The sequence below is a fragment of the Suricata suricatta genome, chromosome 10 (assembly GCF_006229205.1).
Source record: "Suricata suricatta isolate VVHF042 chromosome 10, meerkat_22Aug2017_6uvM2_HiC, whole genome shotgun sequence".
Classification (NCBI taxonomy): domain Eukaryota; kingdom Metazoa; phylum Chordata; class Mammalia; order Carnivora; family Herpestidae; genus Suricata; species Suricata suricatta.
In genome coordinates this window covers 136094086-136119469 of record NC_043709.1, presented here as the reverse complement: position 1 = coordinate 136119469, position 25384 = coordinate 136094086, and the positions used below count along the sequence as shown (strand labels likewise).

General features: G+C 52.3%; 2 protein-coding genes across 2 annotated transcripts in view; one reads left to right on the top strand and one right to left on the bottom strand.

The window, feature by feature from the left end:
* The window catches only part of LOC115303771 (myb/SANT-like DNA-binding domain-containing protein 3), a 1088-nt gene extending 878 nt beyond the window's left edge, over window positions 1-210 (top strand). Inside the window, exon 2 of the mRNA XM_029953673.1 lies at window positions 34-210. Within this exon, the coding sequence (XP_029809533.1) occupies window positions 34-210 (177 nt within the window). The remainder of the gene's footprint in view (window positions 1-33) is intronic.
* Window positions 1-25384, bottom strand: part of ADARB2 (adenosine deaminase RNA specific B2 (inactive)) — a 134194-nt gene that overhangs the window by 65263 nt on the left and 43547 nt on the right. The window lies entirely within an intron of this gene.

Sequence of the window (25384 nt, the reverse complement as noted above, 5' to 3'; positions counted from 1 at the left end):
ATCTTACAGCTGCAGCTGATACAGATGAATGAGGTGCATGTGGCCAAAATCCAGCAGATAGAGCGGGAGTGTGAGATGGCAGAGGAGGAACACAGGATAAAAATGGAAGTTCTCAATAAAAAGAAGATGTATTGGGAAAGGAAGCTACAAACTTTCACCACGGAGTGGCCTGTCTCCTCATTTAACCGGCCCTTTCCCAATTCACCCTAAGACTGTGAGGGGCAGCTCCCTTGTAACCTATCTGTGTCGGCAAAGAAAGCCCAGAACATGAACTTGCGGTCAGTAACTTGTAACAGAGCTACAACTAGGAACCTTAGAGTGGTAGTAGGCACGTATTTAAGAATACATTCAGGTAAACTGCTGCACCCTGTGTACCCCCTTTAGTGGCAAAGAAGCTGATCCAGTCTCCCGAAAATTATCACGATGAGTGCTGTAATTCTGAACGTAATGTCTCTTAGTTAGAACTCCTACAAGAACCATGTGCGAGTGGTGGTGTTGTATTTTTTTAATCAGATGCAAGTGTGACTATAGAGGAGTGTGGTTGATTTGTTTTTTTTTTTTTTAATAGACAGCAGAACTTTCTATCCAAGCGAACATGTTCCTGTTGAAAGTGGCTGAAAGTCCCAGGAGGCCACAGGATTCTCCAGTGATGACGCTGTTGTTCAGAACCCTCTGGAGGTCTTTAGGGAACCTCCACGAGAGCCTTTTCCCCTTTTTTCCCCCAAGGGTCATTCTTTGAGTGGCATTTCTGATTTTAAACAGCCCAGCATTTGGAAGGATATTTTCTCATGTGGCTCATGAACTGCCTTTGAAGCCTCTCCCCAAAGAGGGATTCCAAATAATGGCTCCAACAGCGGTAGCTTCGTTGGAACGAAGGATGCAACTGCTTTGGGGGACAAAGGACCATTTAGATTTCTATCACCTGTCATGTTTGTTTTATTAAAAGATAAGACTTGCAAAAAAAAAAAAGAAAAAAAAATGTAACAGAGAGCTTCAAAGACAAGACATTTGAAATTATGCAGAGGAGAAAAAAAGAATGAAAAGAGTGAAAAAGACCTGGAGACTTATAGGATGCCCTCAGAGGAGCAAAATATGCATTTTGAGAGTCCAGAAGCAGAGAAAGAAAACAAGAGGCAGAAAGCATATTTAAAGAAATAATGACCAAAAAAAAAAATCCCTCAAATCTAAGGAAGGGAACAGACATATGGATTCAAGAAGCCAAAGGATTTCAAATAAGTTAAACATAAAGAGGCCTTTATGGAGATACACTGTAATTCCAGTGTAGAAATCGAAGACAGAAAGTTTCAAAAAAGCAGTGGGCAAGTGACTCATCACACACAATGCAACACCTGCAGGATTACAGGAAATTTCTCAGCAGCAACCTCATAGACCCAAAGAGAGTGGGTGAGATATTCAAAGTACTGGAAAAAACCCAACCAAGTACTACATATGGAAAACTACCCTTTGAAAGGAAGAGGGGCATCTTGATGGTTCAGCTGGTCAAGCATCTGACTTCAGCTCAGGTCATGGTCTCACAGTTTGTGGATTTGAGCCCCACATCGGGCTCTGTGCTGACAGCTTACTGCCTGGAGCCTGCTCTGGATTCTGTGTCTCCCTCTCTCTCTCTGCCCCTCCCCTGCTCACGCTCTGTCTCTCAAAAGGGGATGGATGTTAATAAAATAAAAAAAGATAGAATTTCCCAGACAAACATAAATTGAGGGAGTTTATCACCCCATTTCTTGCTTCACAAGAAATGCTGCAGATAGTTATTCAAACAAAACGGAAGCACTTCAAATAGCAACATGTGGGGGCATATATTTCACTCCTGAAGGTGAACAGGGCAGACCCACCAAAGACAGAATATCAACACTGTAATGGTGGTGAGTGATTTTGTATGTGACTGAAGTAAAATTGTACCAACTTGTAACAGACAGCTGTAATATAAGACACTTTATGCATGCCTTGCAGCAAGCACAGAAAAACTGTAATAGATGTATAAAAGAGAAAAGGAAAGGAATCAATGTACATCACTACCAAAAATTCAGGTACCGAAGGAAGACCGCAAGAGGGGAACAAAGTGATAAAAACTATAAGCCAGGTAGAAAACGAGTAACAAAATGGCAATAGTAAGCCCTCTCCTACCCATAATTACCCTGAATGTAAAGTGGATTAAAATTCCTTAACAAAAGGCCTGATGTGGCTGAAACAAACACAAGATGCAGTGATATGCTGCCTGCAAGAGACCCCTTTACACGTAAGGGTGCGCAGACGGAGAGAGAAGGGGCTGGGAAAGATTTCAGCCGAATGGCCGCCAGAAAAAAAGAGGGAGCTCTGCTGCTTTCGGACAAAATAGTACGAACGTCCGAACCTGTGACAAGAGACAGAGAAGGCCGTTGTACAGGGAGGGCCGGGTCAGTGCCACAGAAGGACTGAACAGTCAGGAGCATCGGTGTACCTAACATCAGAGACTTAAGTATATAAAACAGATTTTGATAGAGCTGAAGGGGGCGGGCAACATCAGTGCAGGAAGAGTAGCAGACTCCTGCGTGATGCTATGACTACTACTGTGCGATCCTGGAATCTTGTTGAATAAGAGGAGACTATTGTTTTCAATACTGGACAGAACTTCCAGATAGAAAATCAATAAAGAAACAGGTGATTTAAACGACAGTATAGGCGAAGTGGATTCTAACAGGCATGAACAGAACTTTCCATCTCCAAGTGGAAGAATGCACATCCTTCTCAGGTGCACGGTGAACATCCTCTAAGAGAAATCACTGATTAGGTGACTTGGCAAGTCTTATCAAATGTAAGAATATAGAAATTATTCCAAGCCTCTTTTTCAACCACAATGGAATAAAACTAGAATTTTTTTTTTTAAAGAGGGAACATTCACAAATAAATGGGAACTGAGTAACACAGTCTTGAATAGCTAGTGGTTCAAAGAGGAAATGAAAACGGAATTTAAAAGATATTTCGAGGGGCGCCTGGGTGGGTCAGTTGATTGAGCATCTTGATTCTTGATTTCAGCTCAGGTCATGATCCCAGTGTGTCAGGATCGAGCCCCATGTCGGGCTCTGCACTGATCGTGGAGCCTGCTTGGGATTCTTACTTCCTCTGTCCATGCCACCCCTCCTCCCGCACGTGCTCTCTCTGTTCTTTAACATAAAAACAAACAATAATAACAAGTTTAAAAAATATTTTAAGACAAGTGAAGACAAAAGCACAGCACACTAAAACTTACGGGGTGCAGCAAAACCCAAACTAAGAGGGAAGTTTATAGCAATAAATGCCAACATTGAAAAAGAAGGACCTCAAGTATTGAACCTAACTGTACACATCATCTAGAAAAAAAAAAGCATACTAAGGCCCAAAGCTAGGAGAAGGAAGGAATAACAAAGAGAGCAGAAATAGAGAATAGAAAACGACAGAAAAAAATCAAAATTTTGAAATAGATACACTGAACTTACCAATCCTTAGCTAGGTTACCTGAGCCAAAAAGAAAAAAGCCTCAAATGAATAAACTTACAAAGAGGAGACATTACATGAAAATGATCATGAGAGGTGTGATGAACAATCGTCTGCCAACAATTGGATAATACGGAAGAAATAGAAACATTCCCAGAAACCTACAACCTACCAAAACTGAATGAAGAAGAAATCGAATGCCTGGAAAGACCAGATAACAATAATCATCATTGTTTTAACAAATAACAGAGGTTGAGTCTGCAATAAAAACATCTCTTGACTATATTTCAATTTTTAGAAAGTTAAAAATCTCTCAACAGAGAAAGGATGAATTCTACTAAACATTCAAAGAAGAATCAATACCAGTTCTTTTTAAAACCCTTAACAACAGATAGAACAGGAGAGAACACTTCCACCTAATTTTATGAAGCCTAGTCACCCTAATGCGAAAGTCAGACACCGACACCATGAGAGGAGAAAATGACAGGTCAATATCCCTGAGCACAGGTGCAAAAATCCCCCATAAATACTAGCAAACCCAGTCCAACAGCACATTAAAAGTGATGGTGACCAAGTGGGGTTCATCCCTGGGATGTGAGGACGATACCCCCTATTTGACAAGGTGCTAGAGGTCCTAATCAGAGCAGATACACAAGAGAAAGAGGTAAAAGGCATTTACATTTGAAAGGAAGAGGTAAAATGACCTGTTTGCAGCTGACATATGTGTAGAAAAATGTGAAGGCTTTCCTGTAGTCTCTTTATTTTGGTGGTTTGTTCACCTGTCTGATGGCCCCACTGGAGTGAAGGCTCCTGGGTTCGTCTCTGGATTCCTGGACTAAGCAAGGAGCTTGCCAGGCCATGGGACTCAGCAAATACTTGGAAAAGTCAGCGTCACAGTGAGTGGTGGACGCAGTCCGCTCTGGCTGGGTAATGTGTCCAATTTGTCTGGACCAAATATGAAAGCAAGATGGCCCCTATGGGTGGACGCGCACCGCCGGGCTCTCCCGCCTGTCCAGATGGCACTGCTCAGCCTCTGCGGCCAGCAGGACTCCATGTGCCCTCTGTGGAGGAGGGGACCCCCAGGGTCATCCTCACGCCTGCTGACTTCCTCTGAGGCTCCAGCCGTCACTGCGATGCAGTAAGGAGACTTGTGCAGCTGCAGGGGCTCAGGGCTCACGGGGACGGACCGTGTCTGTATCAGGCGTGTGTCTGGCTGGTCTGATGCCCCCATGGCCTCTCGTGATGGTGACCTTAAGGCGACCAGCCTGCCTGTGTCTGGACAAGGTTCAGGGTCCCATGGCTGCTGCGCAGGCCAGCAGATGGGCGTCCTCTCCCCCGGCGGGGGGAGGGGCTCATGGGCCAGCAGGCATCTGGCCAGAGACAGGGTCGAGGGAGACAGAATGTGATGGAAAATTCCCACTAAGGACCTTTTATGTGCAGTACAGAGAGAAGTTTGTTTTCTATCAGATGTGGCATTTCACATTCCCTGGCTTCCTCACGTGCGTTAATGAATAAATGTTTGTCGCCACGAAGTGTTTAGGGGAAAATAGAAGACATTACATAAATTACTTTTTCAGGATCAATAACCATCACTTTGTGAAGCCTACTTATCCCAATTGGACAAAATGCATTTGAGCTGAGGTCAAGCACCGGTCCTTCTCTACGAAGGCATTTTTCCCCCCCAAATCATAACATACTTAGAAGCCCAGCAGGGTTTCTGTTCTTGTTTTTCCTGATACAATCAGCAGGTGTCCTGTTCCTCCCACATCATGCTGAATCGAAGATGGCTCTTATCGGCCTCCCGCCCTGTGGTGAGGAAAGCTCACTGGGTCCCGAGGGGGTCGCAGGGTGACCCACAGTCCTCTCACCATGGACGTTGTGTTCCCAGGACAGGGCGACTGGGGCCCTCCGTCCGAGGCTCACCTGCAGGACCTGACGCCCTGGGGCAGAGGCCGAAGCAAGCAGGTGTGGCCCTTCTCCGAATAAGGGTCCTGTTAATGGGGTGCTTTGACAGAAGACCTCACTCCGGTTTTTCCTCAGTGACTTGAGGGGAGAAAACCCAAAGCTGGGTGGTAGCAAGTATGTTGCTAAGATACCGATGTTCTTTGATTGAAAAGTTGAACCTTTCTGGAAAAGTCTGTCAGAGCCAGAGAAAGAGAAAGAAGGGAAGAGAGTTCAAAGCAGTTTTACTTTTCACGAGGCCTGTTTCATTCTCTTCCCTGTCTTTTTTCTCCTGTGCATTTAAAAAGCCACTAATGGGTTTTGGAAAGGAAATCTTTTTTTTTTTTTGTTGTGAGCCTCTTAGATTTCCCTTTTGCATTTTAAGGGGCACTTGCTGGGAAGGCTTGGACTCGCCAGACTGCTATACCAATGGAAGTCCAGTTTCTGATAAAACCAGAACTAACTGATTTTTTGTTTATACTCCACTACCTTTGACAGAGCTTCCTTTGGAGATGTGGATCTTCATTCTCAGCTCCTTTTGTCATCTTTTTTTGGCTTTGTTTTGCAACTGACAAGGGGGAAAAAATCTGACATCAACCTTGGAAGATGGTAATGCATTCAAGATTTTTTTTTCTTTTTAGATCTGATAAAAATCTTGCCTAAAACCATGTCCAACCTTTTCAGCAGGAAGTCCAGATGGCTTTGCAGCCTGTATAACAGACTTTACTCACTGATGCTTTGCCGAGTGTCGGCAGGGCAATGTCTTTCCCGAAACAGAAATGCAAAACAAAAGACGGCAGTTGGCTGTTTCTCGGGCAGGGCTGGGGGCACGGAGGTGGGGGACACGTGGGGGGTGGAGGCGAATGCAAACAAAGGAAAAATCTTAGAGCTCACTCCCTTGCTCAAAAGGCACCCTTGAGAATGAGCATTCCATCCGTGGGAGCCTCGGGGCTTGGGGGGGCAGGGCTGAAGATCGGCTGCATGGGGCAAAGATGGGGATTTTCTTGATGGGAGAATGGAACTTCCCTGCTGTGGACGACCCGCAGCGACGTGATCAGCCAGGGGTTGGCCATCGCGCCCGGCTGCAGGGCTGTGCAGCGGCTGCCGTGGCCGTTTTCCCCGTGGCGTCCACTGGAGATTTATCATTTGCAGTGTGTGTACGAAGAGAGGCTGGGAAGAATCCAGCCGGCAGCGGGCACGGGCGGGAGTGACATCTTGGTCCCTTATTCTTACTTGCTGTCAGAAGGAGCCCTCATCGGTCCCAGTTAGTCTTTGCCAGCCACAGCTAGCGCCCTCCTGGAGGACAAGGTCATTTGCAAACGTAACTGATGAGGGCTTTGGGCTTCTGGGGAGCCCAGTGTATAGGACTGACATCCCATTTTCCAGCTGCAGGAGCCGAGGCTCCAGCAGCGGCGACTTCGTTAGCAGCCAGGCCCAGGGACAGGTTCCCTCCGGGTGTCCCTGGCTGCTTCCCTGCGCCTGCACACGGCCGTCTCGCTCCCCCAGCCAGCCGCATGCCCACTGCAGACAGCTCTCCAGCCATTTTCTCTCTCAGTCCCAATTCCAGAGCCTGGTTGGGCTCATTTTGTGCCGTGGATGGAAGGGCAGCCGTCCCTAATGAGCCCGACCCCCTCTGGGCCACCTTGCACAACGGCGAGAAGTGGTGGGGCTCGGCCCTGTGAGCGTGTTCTGGTCTCCTGAGGAGATGGAAAGCGTTCTCATGCAGGGGCTCCCACCTAGACCAGTTACACTAGAGCGCTGGGGTGAGGCCAGGACTTAGGCGCTTTTACAGGCAGATTCCAGAGTGCGGACAGAGGGTCACTGCATAGAGGTGCACCGCTTATGTCTGTTTGTAGTTGAGACGTTTCAGTGTCTTCATTAGGTGTGTTCCCACATTGCAGCTACGTCACCTTCGGTGTGCTTGGAAGGCCAGCATGCTGTCCTCCTGTCTGGGGTCACACCATCCTGCTTAGTGCCACTGTGATGGGCTCGTCGGTGGGGGCCTGAGTGTGGCGTGGGATTGAAGAGTCACAGGGGTGACAGTCCCAGGAATGACCTTCCCGTGTGTGCGGGTCCTGATACGGGTACGAGGAGTCGGGTGCAGGGGGATTTGTGTCCAAGACATTTGACACCAGTGTCAAATGTGTTCAAATGACTCGATGTGAACTTTTTGGCCTCTTACGGCCATTTTGGGAAACAGTGAGGTAAAGTAGCACAGTTTGACGAGAAAACGAGAGGCGTGTGCTACAGCTGAGGCGACAGGCGAGCACGTGGAGCCGACGCACGCCTGAAACGCCGAGTGGCCGCGGGCCTTTGTTTCTCCATCTGCTGAATATACCGACGCCATGATCCTGTCGCCAAGATTTGGTCCTTGTATAGTCAGAAATAGCAGAGGATGGGAAAGGACTCCTTAAGAGTTTATTTTCAGTATTATCTGAATTTGAAATACAGACTAATGATGTTTTATTTGTTATTTCAAAGTATTCTTCAGAGAGATGATCTGTATGTCATCTAATATGGGAAAGTAAAGCTTCTTTAGAAGCTTTAGAAGTCCGTGAACTCAGACATTTGTAGCAAAAATGGCTTCCTGTGTGGTGTGTTGGTAAGTGCTTTCTGGGTGACCACTGGTTCCCAAACTCAGTGACCTCATTAGGAAGCCTGGAGTTGGGCTGGGGTGAGTGGCCTGGTGGGGCGCCCTGTCTTGCCCTGGCTGGGTGAGGGGCTCCTGAGACGCGCTCCCAGTACTGTGGGGGTCCGGAGGCGTAAGTGCAGTCCATGTGCTGGGGCGGGTCTGGCCCCTGAGTGGGCCCCCTCCTCCCCCCCCAGGCCCAAAGCGTTTCCCAGGGCTGGGAGGAGAGAGCAAGTGTTAACTCGCCTGCCCAGGTGACCTGCGTCCCTGGTGGTGCAGTGTGTGGAGCGCATGGGGCTCTGCACAGGCTGGGCCATGGTCCCCAGTATGGCTGAGCTGCTCTGTGAACACAGACTCCTTGAGTTCAGCCTCTTTGCAGGGCCCATGGCAGAGGGGGCAGGGGGTGCCCTGGGAGGCGGGTCTGGCTGGTGCCTTTCCAGCAGCCCCTGCAGAGACGAGGTCTGGTGTCCAGAAGGACTGACAGACTGGGGCTCCGGAGGTCAGAGGGCAGGAAAGGCGGAGGAAGGTAGGTGGCCGCGAGGTCACGACCTGTGTCATGGGGTCGGAGGGCATTCTGCCCTAGGTCTGCGCTCCCAGCAGGGCCTCCCCACCTCAGGGACACAGCCAGCCGGTGGGTCTGACTTTTGCAAGCCACCCTCCCCCACCCCCTAGGTCTGTGGCCGCAGCATGTGGCCTCCCAGATGACCTGGTTTCCCAGGTCCGACCAGATTCTGGTTTCTCTGTCCAGGCTGCGCACCTTTCCTTTGTGCCCCGAACCCCACCAATGGGGCCCCCTCCTCCTCCTTGGGGAAGGACCTCCCTCCTTCTCTGAAGAGCACCAGACGTGTCCCCTTGTTGTCCCTGTCTCTCACCTCTGTGCCCCAGCCAGCCAGTGCCCTCCTCTGGGGGCCTCTGGGCTCCACCCTCCTGACCCACGCCCCCTTGGCCTCCTGACCCCCTGCTGTTGCCCTCCAGACCCCACCCTCTTGACTTCCTGCTCTCCTGCTCCCCCTCCCCCCGCCCTTCCTAATTCCAGTCCCTCCAGCACTTTTTTTTTCTTAATGTTTTTTATTTATTTTTGAGAGAGACAGCATGAGCAGGGGAGGGTCAGAGAGAGAGAGGGAGATACAGAATCTGAAGCAGGCTCCAGGCTCTGAGCTGTCAGCAGAGAGCCCAATGCGGGGCTCGGACCCACGAACCGCAAGATCATGACCTGAGCCGAAGTCAGACGCTTAACCGACTGAGCCACCCAGGCGCCCCCCTGCAGCACTTTTGTTTGCCCGTGTATCAGACTGGGTTGAATAGCGTTCCTCCAATTTATGTTCACTCAGGACCTCAGGATGCGCTCAGGGGGAGATAAATGTAATCAGGGTCTAGAGAGGGGACATCCGGTTTGGGGTTGCGGGAGCCTGCTGGACGCTGTCTTTACACAGGAAGTGGAGGTCCATGTGGACACTGCTTTCTGAGCGGGCCCAGCCCGGCCTCTGGTTGCTTATTGCCTGTCAGCTGAAACCTGTTAGCGCCAAAGCCTGTTGGTGCCAGACTCCAATCTGTGCCCACTCAGGAATTTAAAACTAACCCAAACGTGCAGACTTTTAGCTGTTGGGAGATGGCCTGCTTTACAGAGCCCACAGAACCTGGCAGCCGTCATCCACAGCTGAGACGGGTCCTGAGGTGCCGTGGTCCTCTGGCGCCCGCTGGCCCAGACAAGGAACCCGCTCTGAGCACCCAGGCTTTCCTGGCCACCCCAGGACAGGCTGGTGTCATGAGGGACACCCCGGCCTGCAAACCTGTCACTGCGCTGTGCTAACAAACCTCACACGAGCTGCCACCACGGTGTGGCTGAGGCTTCTTCCTGGATCCGCCCCAGGCGCCAGGACCCTTTGCAGACACAGACGGAGGCAGGGCCGGGGGGTGCGGGGGGGGGGGGGGGAGAAGAAGGAACCAACCAACCCCTGGGCCTTGGTCTCTGTCCTGCGGTTGAGTTTCGGCAGCAGGAGAACACAGTTCTGTGGTTCCATGCCATTCATATGCGGTGCTTCATCACGCAGCCCGGGGACCCCCCCCCCCCCCAGGACCTTTCTCTCCATCCGGGCTGCATCTCTGATGTACCCGGAGCCATGGGGCTGGCGGCTGGCACATTCCCACTGTATTTAGAATCACAAACCAACCCCTGTTAGCAGGAAGCCAGATACCTGTCCTGGGCCAGCCTCTGTGGGGACGCTGGCTTCTCCCCCTCACACCAGAGACTGCACAAGATGGAGCATTCGTGCCTTGATTCCTCCAGCAAAGGTGCGCCAAGGGCCCTGTGTGTGCCCTGCACCGTGCTGGGCATCAGAAGAGACCCCCGCCCTTCTTTCTGGACCGTAACATGTCTATAAAACACATCAACCTTGAAGGAGCCTGGAGGGGGTGTCACCAGCTGGCCACAGGGCCGCCGAGCTGAACTACAGAAGGGCTCTGCTGGAAGCAGGACACACCTCACAGGTGTGGAGGAGAAAATCACGTCCGGCACCCCAGGGCCACGCAGCCTCTCCTGTCACTACTATCATTTATGCAGTGATGGATGGCCACCCTCCTCAGCGACTCCGCCAAACCAGCAGAGGATGAGTGCTGTCACGTGTGCTCAGTGTTCAGGAGGGAATACCCGGCGCCACACAGGGATGTACTGATTTGGGGGTCGAGAAAGGACCCTGAAACCAGCAGGCAGGGAAGCTAAAACCCAGCCAAGATGGAGAGTCGCCGTGTAAATGTTGGGTTGGAATTGCCTGCACACTCGGGGGACTCTGGGCGGCTGGGTTACTGGGAGGGCAGGGAGGCCTGGGGTGGTCACGTGACACGGACCCTTCGTCTTCCTTCCCGCCACCCCTTCCTTCTTGTCCGAGGGGTGGTCCTCCCCCTACTGTGGTGACACTTCTTGCAGAACACAGGTGTCAGAAAATTCGAGAGACTTGTTGACCTACCAAGTGCTGTCATCTCCATTTAAAACCACTGGCTCCGCTGGTCCCAGGAGCGCCGCTGCTGGAGGAGCGTCTCTGCTTCCGTCGGAGTGAGGACCGTGGAGTGCGGCCTCCCGCCAGCGCGACACTACCGCAGCCACTGGGCAGGCCAGCAGGTTTACGGACTCCGTGCCCGGATTTTAAAGACACACTATCAGAGCAGGGGCTGTTTACTGGACTGCGTTAAAAATCTGCTGCCGGAGCCGCTTCACTGTCAAACGTGGGAAGATGTGAGCTGTAGTGGCCAGGCCGGAGTTGTTGGCTCTGGCCGCTGCCAGCAGAGGGGGACAGCAGTTTTCTGTGTGGGATTAGCTGACGCTGAACACACCGACTTCAGAATCTAGACTGACGATACAAAGAAGGGCTTGTGTATGTTATTAAAAACAAAAGCTGCGGGATTTTACGCAGAATACGCACATCTACCGTAAGTCGCCCGGAAAGTCGACCTGATGCACATGCCGGCAGGGCCTTCTTCCCTGAGTCTCTGTGTCTGACCATCTCCCCCTTCCCAGGGCCCATCACGCTGGCTGATGAAACACTGGGGTGAGTAATGAGGACCCCGAGGGGGTCATGTGAGGCCACCCTAGGAAACCATTATAGCATTCCTGGTGGTTTGTATCCTGCCGCTGAGATTTGCACAGACAGCTCTGGTGAAACACATCAGGTAACTTTTTTTTTTTTTTTCCTTAATGGACTTTATTTTTCATACAGTTTGTAGTTTGAGAGCAACAGTGAGCAGAATAAAGAGAATTCCTACATAGCCTGGGGCCCACACACCGCAGCCTCGCCCACTGCAGCGCCCACACCAGATGGGAACTTGTCACCATCAGTGCACCCACAGGGGACGTCACCGTCACCTGAGTCCATGGTTTACCCTGGAGTCACTGGGCATTGTATGTACCGTGGGTCTGGACAGATGGATGAGGACAGGCCTGATCGTCACACTTTCACACAGAGCAGTGTCTCTGCCCTAAATGTCCCCCGTGCCCCACCTGTTCATCCCTCCCTCCCTTGGGCCCCTAGCAGTCCCTCATCCATTTTACTGTCTCCCGCGCTCTGCCTTTCCCAGAGCGTCAGATAGCGGGAGTCACTCGGGTCGAAGCCTGTTTGGACGGGCTCCCTTCACTTGTCATATGCTTTCAAGTTCCCTCCGTGTCTTTTCATGGCCTGTTAGCTCGTTTCTTGTTATCACTGAATACTGTTCCACTGTCTGGATGGGCCGAGTGTACTCATCCAGCACCTACTGAAGGACGTCTTGGATGCCTCCGGGTTTTGGCGATTATGAATAAAACCGCTGTAAACGTCTACAGGCAGGTTTTTGTAGGAACACAGCGTACAGCTCCTCCGTGCGACTTCTGGGTCGTGCGGTGAGGGTACGTTTAGTTTTGTAGGAACCCACCAGACCGTCCTCCAGAGTGGCTGCCCCCTGTCGCTGTGCCCACCTGCCGTGCGTGGGAGACGCTGTGGCTCCGCGCCCTGGCCAGCACGGGCTGGTATCGGGGGCCTGGGTCTGGGCCATTCTAACTGCCAAGCAGTGGTCTCTCCTTGTCTTAATTTGTACTTCCAGGTAACTATTTTGAGAGGGAGCATGAGTAGGGGAGGGGCAGAGAGAGGGAGAGAGAATCCCAAGCGGGCTCTGCGCTGACGGCATGGTGCCTGATGAGGGGCTCAAACCCACAAACCCTGAGATCATGACCTGAGCTGAAATCAAGAGTCAGATGCTTAACTGACTGAGCCACCCAGGTGCCCCCGGTAACTAATTTTTGACCATACAATTTACTCTTGTGGGCTATATTAGCAGGCTGGGAAACTCTTTAACCACAGATCACATCTTTATTTTTCTATTTCAAAAGGACAGGATAGAGAGCATGGGATACATTTTATTCTCCAGCTTTTTATTGTCTTGGCTGCAAAAGAATTTATAAGAGTGGTTTTCTAGAACAAGTAGATGTGGCTTCTTATAAGTTGGTTTTGGCCAGGATCAGATTTTATCAGACTCTTAGACCAAGATTTCTGAGAGGGACAACAAAACGGGCAATAATTCTTCTATACAATTAGGTTCCTTCACTAATGGATATTTAGACTAAACTACCTCTGCCTCCTCCCCTAAACACTGTAATTTCCCCTTGAGGGAATGATGTTTTGGGTTGCTTCTGGGAAAGTCAGGACTCTGTACTCATAGGGCAATCAACAGGTGCTGACTGTCACTTCGAAGGTGCTGAGGGACGAACGTGATTGAAAACAAAATGGCACCACTGCTTAAATGCCGTGCGGTTGATTTCAGCTTCATCCTTGACTATTTGATTTTACTTTCAGTTATAGACCACTCCCCACCCCCCCGTGCACCTCTTTGGGCATGTGCGGCTGGGGATCCCTGCCCTGCATGCGGCACGGTCAGTGGGCCAGGGTCCGTCCTGGAGCCGGCACTCTGCGAGGCTGGTCAGCTGGACTCTTGCGGGGGGCCCACGGGGGGCTTCAGTGATCAGTTCAGCTGCAAGTAGCAGTGATGCTCTTTTGCTTGTTTTCTGGCTTCGACTTAAAATTTGAGAAGTTTTGTGAAATGTATCAGGACCAACGCCTGTCATTTCAGTACGATTGCACGTTGTAATTTTTTGTTGCTAAGTGTTGGCATTCCTGGTTTTGGGTCTGGCAAGGCCGGTTGAACCTCTTTAGTCCCAGTCTCCAGGCAGCCTGCAGCCCAGGAGTCAGCCTAGATTGGGGCATTTAAGGAGTTTTTGGTGTGCCCGGGAATCTGCCCTCCCGGGGCTGCCCCCTTTCACACCTGCCGCCCTCATGGACGTTGCTCTGTCTTCCCGCTCTGTCTGCAGACTCGGACTTGCCCCTGCCCGTCTGGTTGTAGATGCTTGGTTCTGCCTGGGATTTCCAGCTGTGGCTCCGTCTGTCCTCTGCATGGTGGTTTAATTTCTGTCTGTGTCTGTTCTCGTCTTCACTCCGCGTGTTCCCGTGATGAGCTTGCACCCCTAGTTCTCCATGTTAACCTGCTTCTCAGTCCTTCCGGAGAGCCCTCTGTGATTTCCTGCCGCCTCGTTCATGCTGCACATGTTCACTGTGGGCCGGCTCGGGGACAAGTGCAATCCAGGGACAGAGAGCACGCAGAGACTAGACTGATTGCTGGTTTCCGGTACCGATACTCCCCACTATGGGAGCGGCCGCAGTGGGGCGGTGTCTGCATCGGATGTTAAACACCTTTCTTCAATTTTTGTTTATTTACTTTTGAGAGCGAGGGAGATGGGGCGTGAGTGGGGGAGGGACAGAGAGAGAGGGAGACACAGAATCTGAAGCAGGCTCCAGGCTCCCAGCTGTCAGCACAGAGCCCGAGGTGGGCTCGAACACAAACCTGAGAGATCATGACCTGAGCCGAAGTCGGCCGTTTAACCAGCTGAGCTGCCCCGGTTAACCCGATCTTAAACGCTTCCGATAAACTACAGACGCCTCCGAGCCAGTGCGGAGAGAAAGGCCTTCTTGTCCGCGTGTGCGTGTGGGAAGGAAGGAAGGGAGAGGAGAACCACGCCGCCCCCTCTCCCAGCCCCGGCGCCACAGAATACAAGGATCTGCTGCCTAAATGAAGTTAACTGAGCTGGTGCTGCGGCTGAGGCCCACTGGGTGCCTGGCCTGCTCGGAACAGGCGGGCCTGGTGCCGGGCTGATGGGGCTTCTCCGCCAGGCCGGGGACCCCTCTCCTGGTGGCTCCTGGTGGCCCCCCCATGGTGGACTTCTCCCACAGGAAGTCAGGGATGGAGGAGACACTGTTCTGCGGAGGATGACCTCTTAGCCACTCGCATTAAAAAGGACTGAGGTTCATGGTTGAATGTTGAACCATGTGAACCTGGCTGTAGTTGGCGTAGGAGCTCCTGAGCCTAATCCCTTAGACAAGCGCTCTCAACTAAATGTGGGGTTCGGTTACTCAGGCAGTGTCCACACCGGTCCTCCAACAGGTGGAGGTAGACCTGGGCTCGGGTGCACAAGGGAAGACAAGTCCCCGTGACCGTGGAGACCGCACAAGGGGTGACCATGGGCCAGAAGATCTGCGCCAAGTCTGTGCTTTGCCTTTCCTGCCCTGTGTCCGTGGGCCAGTGCGGCAGCTGTCCAGGGCCTTCTGTAAAGAGAGGAAGGGGGGTGGCTCCAGGGTGGGGAGCTGCCTCCCGCCTGCCTGCCCAGCTCCAGCTCGGGGTTGACCACGCTCTGGCATTTCTGGTGCGCGCATTCAGCCTGGAGCGACCACAGGGAGCTGCCTGCGCCCGAGTCCCTGGGGGCCTTGGCCGTGAGCGCGGGGCATGGTGGAGCTGCTCGTGGGTAGCTCATCCATGTGTGTTCTTGGCACACCTGCGCTTGTGCACTGAGACACCTTGGCCAGGCTCTGCAGGGGGTGGCCCCGCAGGGACAGCTGGGCAGCCAGCACATGGCGTTGGGCTTGCACGAGCGCAGGGCCAGAGGCACAGGGGCTGTTTGCAGGGCCCGGATACATGTGCACGCCCCACGGAGCATCTGTGGTTGGTTACTCCCCAGGTGTCCCTCCAAGGTCCTTGCAGCGTTTCTGTCCAGCCCAGCTGGAGCGTGTGCCCGCGTGTGTGCCAGGCCGGCCCGTGCACTAGCAGGTGCCGCCTGCGAGGATGCGAGTGCACTCCTGCTCCACGCTGGCCCCACCCTGCCCCTGGGACTGTCCCCTCCCTGCCAAGACGCAAGCCAAGTTAAATGAATTTCTTTCTGGAACCAATGGGCCGGATCTTAAGCCTTCCTGAGAACTGAAGTGTAATTTAAGAAACTGGAAGAAATTATTGAGTTGGTGTCCTAATCCCCCGAGAGTCTCTGCACTGCACTCCACTGAGCAGCGTAATCCCTGCCGGGGCCTCGACCCCGGCGGAATCCTTAATTACCAGAATCTCATTTCTGCTTCGTGGGCTACCTGAGTAGCATCTGTCGCTCAAATAAACCCAGGTGAAAATGAAGTATTAAAATCAATAATTTAACTCGGAGGTGAAATGGAACAGAAAAATAACTGTAGTCTGCCTGCTGGATTCCTGGGCGGCTGGTCTGGCCAGGGCTCTGACCTCTGCTTTCTGCTCTCTGTCCTCTCTGTGGCTTCCGCAGGGGTGGGGTGTGCGCTTTGGCACCTGCACTTTCTGGAAACAAGGATAGCTGCCTTCTTCCGGGAGCAGAGCCCAGTCCCTGGGAGAGGCACTGCCCACTGTCCCCTCTGGGTCAGCAGTCACCCGCAGGAGGGGCCACGGCAGGCCCAGGAAATTCTCATCTGTTTCCGTCCTGATCGCATGTCTGAGCTCATCTGAAAGGCCGCCTTCTCCGGGATGTCTCCCCAGATTACCCATTTCTGTAGGGTTGTGAAAAGCACTGAGGGTTATCAGTTGCTTGTTCTGTGCAGCACTGCGGTGGGCGTATGACCGCCTCCTCTCTCTCTCTGAGTCATCCCAGAGGAGAGGAAAGGGTGGTGTGTGGCCTCCCAGACTTGCAGGGCTCCCTTTTCTCTGTGAGGGAGCCGTCTGACGTGCACACACCAGGGAACCCCTGTGTGCAGGAGTCAGGTGTGGGTCTGCCTCACCTAAGTTTGTGTATGGGATGGCGAACACCATGAGGGTGCCCAGGGCCCCATCAGCTCATGGTTTTAGTGACCGCTTTCTGGCAAAGAAGGCAGGCTGCGGCTGCTGGGCAGGGCTTCCCTCCTCCCAGGAAGGAGAAGCTGGGTGGTGGGCATAGTGGGGGGTGTGGAGGCTCGCTGCACAGGCCAAACGGGTTGTGCAAAGATTCTGCAGTAGCGTGTGGTCATGTCACTTCATTTCCGAGTCTGCAGAAGTCCCCAAGTGCCCGTGCCTATCCTGCTGCCTCCCACCCTGTCTCTCTAGCCAGCACTGGCTGCTGGGGGCCACAGTGAGTCGTTGGCTAACTGGTCACGTGCTGGAGTTCTCAGGTCTGGAAATCAGTCGTTTGGAATGTTCTGCGGGTGATTTAGCACTGGCTCCGACAAAGGGGGAGACAGTCTGTGAAGCCCAAGTGCGTGGTGCTGGGGAGCTGGGGTGCTGGTGACTCAGGGTTCCCGCTGTCGCCAGCCTGATGCTGCAGAGCCTCACCTGGGGCCCCACTTGTCCCAGGTGCAGCTGCGGCCAGACCATCCTCACCTGCCTGTCCACACAGCTGGAAATCTGAACATGCTCCAACCAGCAGGGGCTCTCACGGACGCCCTCTTCCAGCCACAGCACCCTCCCCAACCCCCGTTCACAGGAGGGGAAAACCCAGATGGTACACAGCTTGTAAGATGTCCCCTCACCTCCCAGGTTCCCCCAGCGGGCCGGATGGGCTGGAGTCTTAGACCGAGGGCATGGCTGAGAGCTTCCTGCCTTGTCCTCCTGCCCTGCCCCCAGGGCCCCGGTCCCTGTTCCTCGGGGAATCTGAGCCTTTCCATCAGCAAACAGAGATGGGAAGCCAGGGGAATTTCTCCCAGATAAGGAAAGGCTCAGTTTCTGCAGGAGAAACGGAACCACCAAACTTTGCGGGGCTCCGTGCCGGGCTGCCGGGCTGTTGGGTCAGCGTCTGGGCCTCTCTTGCTCCCTGGTTGTTTCACTGGCACAACATTTCCTAGACTGGAGTTCACCCCCTTCGGGCAGAAGAGGGGACAGGAACATCTGTCCCAGAAAGACTTGGGTGGGGCTCACGCTGGCTCCTCCTGCCTCTGCCGCTGCAGGCACAGCCCTCCCCTGGAGAGATGGAGGGGGTGGGGCTCCGCAGCAGGGTCCTCGGGCACTAGCTAGGCGGCTGGCGTGGGGGCAGGAGGGAAGTCTGCCCAGCCCACTTGCGGCTTCCCGAGGTTTCCACGTCTGCTGAGTGCTCGGGCCACACGGCTGGGTGAGCGCCAAGTCCTTGCTGCCCCGTCGGCATGGCTCCGGCTGCCCCTGGCCAGCCATGCGTCGTGGAATATTGATACGGTTCCAGCAGACTTGCGTACCTGACATTTGATTTATAGCTTTGGGTGTTCTTTTTAATTCTAAACAGTCGATAGAGAATCAAAGGAAATGTCATATTTGCAGTGTTTAAGCCCAAAGTGACACCTCAGCAGCTAGAATGGGGGGGGGGGCGCCCAAGGTGGCTTTCACCAGCGGGCTCCTCCCCGCCTGCCATCTGGGGTTCAGAGCGCCCCCTGATCAGGCTGACGCCCCTCCTCTGCACCCCCGACACTTCAAATATTTATCACATTATATAGCAACCTCCAGAATATTGCCTTCATTTAAGCTTTTCACGTCCCAATGACTTTTTATTATTTCCATCGACCAAAATAAATGAAGAAATGTTTTAGACTACACTTGAAAGCATGTAAAAATCAATAACTGGATTTTAAAAGATTTAAAATGTCTTGAATACATTCATTTTCAAACATTTTCCTCTGATCTTTAAATAGCTTTTCTTGGAGCATAACATTTTTTTGAAAAGTCAAATATGGAGCATTAAGGGTATAATTACCATTTTAATTATAACTCAATCATCCTATCTGCTTTGCATAGAAATTAAAGCTTTTATGTCAGGATTTGGGGCACTCACAAATGTTCAGGAGCAATTAATGTTAAAAGTTTAATTTTTTTTCAAAACCAGGATGAACTTTACAGTTACTAATTTCGTTCTTGCTCAGATTGGCAAGTGTGATGCTTCCCCTTGTCATTGTCACTAAAAATCCCTTTCCACATGTGATTCGGTTTGGTGTCCGAGGAAGCGCAATAGCCGAGTCGTGGCTCTGCCCTTGGGCGTGGGGCCCAGTGGGAGTGGGGCTGCTGTGCGTGCGGGGTGAGAGGGGTGCGGGAGGTGCGGGGATCCGCAGCTGGTGCTCGCCTTAGGCTTGCAGGAGCCCCTCCCTGCTGTAGGATCTAAAAGAGTCCCAGCCACTCAGGGGTGTGGACTTGCCTTCTGCCCCCAAATAGTAGCACCTTTACATCTTGTGTGTTCAAGAGGCAGGGACCATTCAATGTTTATTCTTTTAAGAGAGAGAGAGAACGAGCAGGCGTGGGGCAGGGAGAGAGGAGACACAGAATCTGAAGCAGGCTCTTGGCTCTGAGCTAGCTGTCAGCACAGAGGCCAGCGCAGGGCTCAAACCCACGAACTGTGAGATCATGACCTGAGCCGAAGTCGGATGCTCAACCGACTGAGCCCCCCAGCATCCCTGGACTGTTTTCATTACATAGCAAACCAGTACCAAGCCTAATGACACTCCCCGTGTGTCCCCAGCCTGGTTACAGAAGGTAACACTGGCTGCAGCACCAGAGTTCATGGCATTTAGCCCTGAAAATGAAATGTTAAATGACAGATTTCCCATTGTCCTGCTGCAACTGAGTGATGTGCTCCACTCCTGGCTCCTGCGGCCCAGGCTGCAGATGTTGGTGTATGTGTATGCCCACATGAGTGCATGTGTGTTGTGCATGAGTGTGCACCCGCACGAGTACATGTGTGTGCGTGTGCCTGCACGAGTGCATGTGTGTGCGTCTGCACAAGTACATGTGTACATGTGTGCTTGAAGGAGTGCATGTGTGTGCGTGTGTCCACGTGAGTGCATGTGTGTACACATGTGCCCGCACGAGTGCCTGCATGAGTGCATGTGTGTGCGTGTACAGGTGTGCCTGCACGAGTGCCTGCAGGAGTGCATGTGTATGCATGTATACACATGTGCTTGCACGAACGCATGTATGTGCCTGTGCCCACACGAGTACATGTTTGTACACGTGTGCCCACACGAGTGCATGTGTGTGCGTGAACGTATGCCTGCATATGTGTGCATGTGTACATGTGTGCCTGCACGAGTGCACGTGTGTACACATGCCCGCACAAGTATGTGTGTACACGCGTGCCCACATGTGTGCATGTGTATGTGTACATGTGTGCCTGCCTGTGCATGCATGTGTGCACACGTGCCCATTTGTGCATGTATATGCTTGCATGTGCACATGTTATGTGGGGCCGAGCATGTGTATATGTGTGTTCGTGTGCACATGTGTAGTGGTGTGCACATGTGTCTGTGTGTGCATGTGTGCACCCACGTGCATGGGCTTACTTCAGTGCAGAGTGTAGCCTCACCATTTGTCTCCCAGTTAAGCCCCCAGTCTGAGAGTGGCCCATTTCCTCCTGGGCTGCTGGCGTTCAGGCCAGAGGAAGACCCTGTTTATGGGCACTGCTGAGACGAAAGGAAATACTCCCATTTCTAGACTGTCTGTGGAAGCGCCTCCCTGCACTTTGTGCTGCCTGCCTGCGTCCTTTCCACTTTTCATTTTAGCCCATTTTATGGTTTGTGGTTTCCTCCCTCGTGCTCACGCCTTACTGCTCTACTTCAGTGGGAGAAATGACGCAGGCCGGCAGACACGATGTGAGAATAGTGACTGTGCCACCTCTTCTCCACCTGGAGCAAGGCTGTGCTCCCTGAATATCATTCACCCACGCACGTAATCCCGACCATGACTGTGGAGTGTTGCGTAATCACTAATGCCCGGCAGGCAGAGGAAGCTGGCCACCTCTGTGATCCCATGGCTGGAAATTTCCCAGGACGGGGGCGTTTCACATAGTTTTATTTCTGAGGAAGGAAACATTTTTAAAAATCTGAGTAAATACAACTTTAGGTTGATGGCCCTGAGGACTTCTCATAGAAACGGCTTCACCCTCAGAAAGCAGCCCCCTCTTGGGCGCTGTCTGCAGACTTGGTGCGGTACAGGAGAGTGCAGTCAGCGGGTAAGGGGAGCCCGAAGCTGCTGAGTGCTCCCCTCAGCCCTCCCCGGCCTCCAGGGCATGCAGCAGTGAGGTGCAGGCAGGGCTGGGGCCCCGGAGCGAGGGTCCCGTTTGTCCCCTCACCCCTGCGGCCCCAGCCTTCACTGTGGGCAGGGCCCCCGCTCCGCGGTCCCTGCTGGGGGAGGAGTGCGGGTCCCTGATGAGCACGTAACGCAAGAGCGGCCCCCCATCTGGTGGTGAAGCGTCTGCATTCTGCCCGGCTGGGCGGTTCACCAGGGGAGGATATACTGTGATTTTGTTCAACACAGTAAACTCGTGTCGAGTTCGTGTTTACCAGATAGGAGTTTCACAGGAACGTGGGAACGAACGGACACAAAACCCATCCACACAGAAGGTGCAAATCAGGTAACGGCTGGTGGAGGACACGACCCGCCTGTGGGGGTGCCACCTCCCCATGGCCTCCTGGCAGTCCCCCTCCCGTTCAGATACTGCTGGCCCCATGGAATCTGTGAACCCACTCCAGGGGGAGAGGACGGGGCTCAGACCAGGGCCTCGGGAGTGATGTCAGAAAGACTGCCAGAAACCAGAAGGTCCTGTTCCGGAGCTCAGTGGGGGGTGGGATGGGGTGCCGGGGGTGTCTGTGTGCCGGTCACCAGCAGGGGGTGCAGGGAGGGTGCTGGGGGTGTCCGTGTGCTACTCACCACGTACCGACTTGTACGCTCAGATTTCTCCATATGAAAAACCCTCTGTTGTAATTGGGGTAAAACATGAAAAAAAGATGCCCAGGGTCCGCGGAGGGGGGACCAGCGAGGTCTCCAAGGGGACGGTCATAGTCACAGCCTCCCTGCGGTAAGCAGTCACCATAGGAGTGCCTGTCTTTTCCAAACTTGGAGACAGCCCAGTTTCTGGCAAGTGGGTTCCTGGAGGGACTTGGGGTTCACACTGCAGTTCCCCTTAGCCACGGGTTGTCCTCAGTCCCCACGCCACCATCCCTTTGGGACTCAGAGCACAGAGGCAGCCATGTTTGTGTGTGTGTGTGTGTGTGTGTGTGTGTATTCTGGGTGGGTCAGGGAGCAGCCGCCTTGTCTCCTGCCGATGCCCGATGTGAGAGGTTTCCTTCCATGGATTCCCAGAGTCCAATCCTTGTCCAGATGTGCGTGTTGTCTCCACAACCGGTGGGCGTGGGGCGCGTCTTCAGCATCTGCTGTCCTGTGGCAGGGGCCTGGGCTTCCCGACACCCTGGTCAGAATGGAAACCACATGTGGGTTGAGTTTTATCCCCAGTGCTCGGTGCACACGTGTGTCCTGTGGCTCCCTGTCCAGAACATGTTTCTTCTTTAATTTATTTACTTATGAGAGAGGGAGAGTGAGAGAGCATGCGCAGGGAGTGGGGGCAGCGCAGAGAGAGAGAATTGCAAGCAGGCTCTGCATTGTCGTTGCAGAGCCGGAAATGGGGCTTGAACCCATAATCATGAGATCCTGACCTGAGCTGAAACCGAAAGTCAGATGCTCACCGAGTGGGCCGCCCAGGCGCCCGCTGAACGTGCTTCTGGAGAACAGAGTGGGCCTCACGATTGTTGTGAACACAGCAAAGGGGGAGCTCCCAAGGCTATTTGATGTTTACGAGACAGAAGGGAGTGATTTTTCCAGATGAACGAGCCCACCCGGGGGCCGTGACGTCACACAGGGGTTGTTTTCAGTGCAGGTGACTGCCCAGAGAGGGGCCTGGCATCCGAGGCGTAGGCGGCTCCCCAGTGAAGGCACAGGGCCTCCCTCCGGCTGAGAAAACTGACCGGAGCAGGTGTGGCGGACACTTCCTGCTTGTAACGCGCAGTTTAACCACCGTCTGCGGAGAGGGGTTCTCGCGGTGACTTTATAACTGTCATTCCTCCAGATAGGATGAGGTTTGCTGACAGGCTGCCGGCTCCTATAAATTCATTCATTTTTCCATAATGGGAGAAGATGATAAGGTGGCGACACAAAATAAGACACAGATGATAAAACAATTCTCTGAGGAAAAACCATCAACGGAAGAGCTGGCGCGCAGATGATAAAACGCCTGTTTCCTGGTTTTTCAGGCACTCCGATAAGAGATTCTGGAGACTTGGCCGGGAGGGTATGTCGCGTGTCGTCGAGCCCCTGGCGCCCGGGACTGTCATGATCAGTTCTCAGGGGAGCATGTTTTACTGTTAAATGTCCTGACCGCACCCGAAACCGGCAGATCCCCTCCGATGAAGGTTTGGTTTCGACTTGTGTCTGCCAGACTGAGGGGTCTGTAGTGAAACCCCCCTAAGTCATTTGGAGCCAGAATCCAATGGGCTCTTACAGGCCTCCCCGTGTGGGGCCGTTCACAAGGGCCTCTCCTCCCTGCCCGGTCAGGCAGCGGGCCTGCCCTGGGAGTCGCCCTCATCCCAGAACTGCACCCCAACCCGCACTGCTTAAAAATGTCCACCGTGAGCAAAGACCCTCACAGCGCCCACCATTCTCAGAGGCTGATGACAGTCCAGTTTCAGTGCGCTCCTTGTGACCAAGGACATCACACTCCGTTCTGGCTGCCAGGGCCTTGCCCTGGGGAAGCCAGGGGCCCCTATACTCCAGCACGGGGGAAGGGAGCTCCACGGACCCCAGCTCCCCACTGTGGGAGTGGCCGTGGGGATGGGGCACAGAGGGGCTGGGCAGCCCTGGGGGCTCAGTGAGGTCTGCGTCCTCTTGGCTGCAGGATGAGAGCCCAGAGCAGAAATAGACTGGCCCTGCTCTGCTTTCTCTGCCTTCCTCTCCTCGCAGCAGCCCCAGTTTTGGGCTCAGGAGACACAAATTGGTCCCTGGAGGTAGCTGTAAATAACTCAGCACTAGAGAAAAGTGCGGGTCTCAACATTCCTTGCTATGTCTTTAATGACAGTCTCTGAGGCTTAGTGAGAGGCAACGGGAGAGCTGGAAATCATTAAGGATGGGCCATAAACTTGATTTCCTGCGCTCTGTGCTAAATCTCACTTTCTGCTGCTGGAAAGAACTCAACCTATTTGATAAAATCTTGCAAAGTCCTTCTCGGAAACTGTTTTGTCTTTTTTTTTTTAAACTCAGTGCCATGTACGGCTCAGCACAAGGGGACAGTAGTCTGAATTCAATTTCTGTTTCTCTGTCTTATACTATTTCTAATTCTTCTGACTATAAAGTACTTGAGCTGGGTTTTCTCACTGCCTGCCACTAAGTTCTTGGTTTGGGGGAAATAATGAGAGCTTGGTAGGAGCACAGGTGGCGGATGGTGAGGACAGAGCACAGGGCGTTTGTTAGGCTGATACTGAGGTCGGGGAAACAAGCATTAACAAACCACCAGGCAAGAATGTTTAAAGCAGTTGGCCATTTGGGACCACTTACTGAAGGAAAAATAGGAACTAGTCAAACAGATCATAATAGCCATTGAGAGCTTTGCTCCACTGTAATCATAGTCATCCAGGTCCATAATGATGGAGGGTCTAAAAAGTTATACTTGATAGTTGGCACAGTCTCTTTAGGAAGAAAACCTGCTGCATTGATAATGATTCCTATTCAATTATCTAATGAAAAAATTTGGCATTAAAAATACAATTATTTCAATTCCCAATTATTTCAAAATTCACTTTTGAATTCATGGAACCAGCAGCATACCACTGAGACATGATTCCACCCTATTTGTTACATTTGGCGCAAAGAGGAGCAAAGACTTGGCTGGCCTTGCTACCATAGTGCTGGAATCAAAAAGTAACACATCTATTTGGTCTGTTAGTGGACAGCTTTAAAAAATAGATCAGGGCTTGAAAAAGTTTTGGAGGTCAGTAAAGAGGGGAAGGCTTTTTCCAGAAGGTATTTTTGCCTTGTTAAATGATTTAATATACGAATACACCCAGAACAGTGCCGGAACAGAACATGTGTGTGCCGTGTATGCTTCTGTCAGTACAGTCACCATGGTGGGCACTCCACTGCACAGGTGCCTTAGGATATCTTGAATTTGTAAAAATGTACAATCAGTATCTATATGTTGAAAATTACAAGATGCAAATGGAAGAAATCAAGTAAGACCTAAGTTAATGGAGAGATGCACTATGTTCGTGAACGGGAAGACTCATATAGTCAAAATGTCAATTTTCATGAAACTGACCTACAGTTTAATGCAGTTTTTATGAAAATGTCAGCAAACATTTTTGTAGATACATACAAGCTTATTCCAAAATTTATATGGAAAGGCACAAGTCCTGGAATAACTAAAACATCATTTCATGAGAAGTGGAAAGAATTGCATCATGCGATGTTGAGGTTTAAAGGATAAAACAGCTAACTGAGACTATGTGGTGTTGCGAGGGAGTGGATGGATAATGTGCAAATGGGCAAATGTGCCCAACTGGGTTCTGACTAAGTCCACGGGCACTTCGGTGGAGGAAGAATTGCCTTTTCTTTCTTTTTTATTTTTGAGAGATAGAGACGGCGCAAGCAAAGGAGGGTCAGAGAAAGAGGGAGACACAGAATCTGAAGACAGGCTCCAGGCTCTGAGCTAGCTGTCAGCACAGAGCCCGACACGGGGCTCGAACCCACAAACTGTGTGATCATGACCTGAGCTGAAGCCGGACACCTAACCGACTGAGCCGCCTA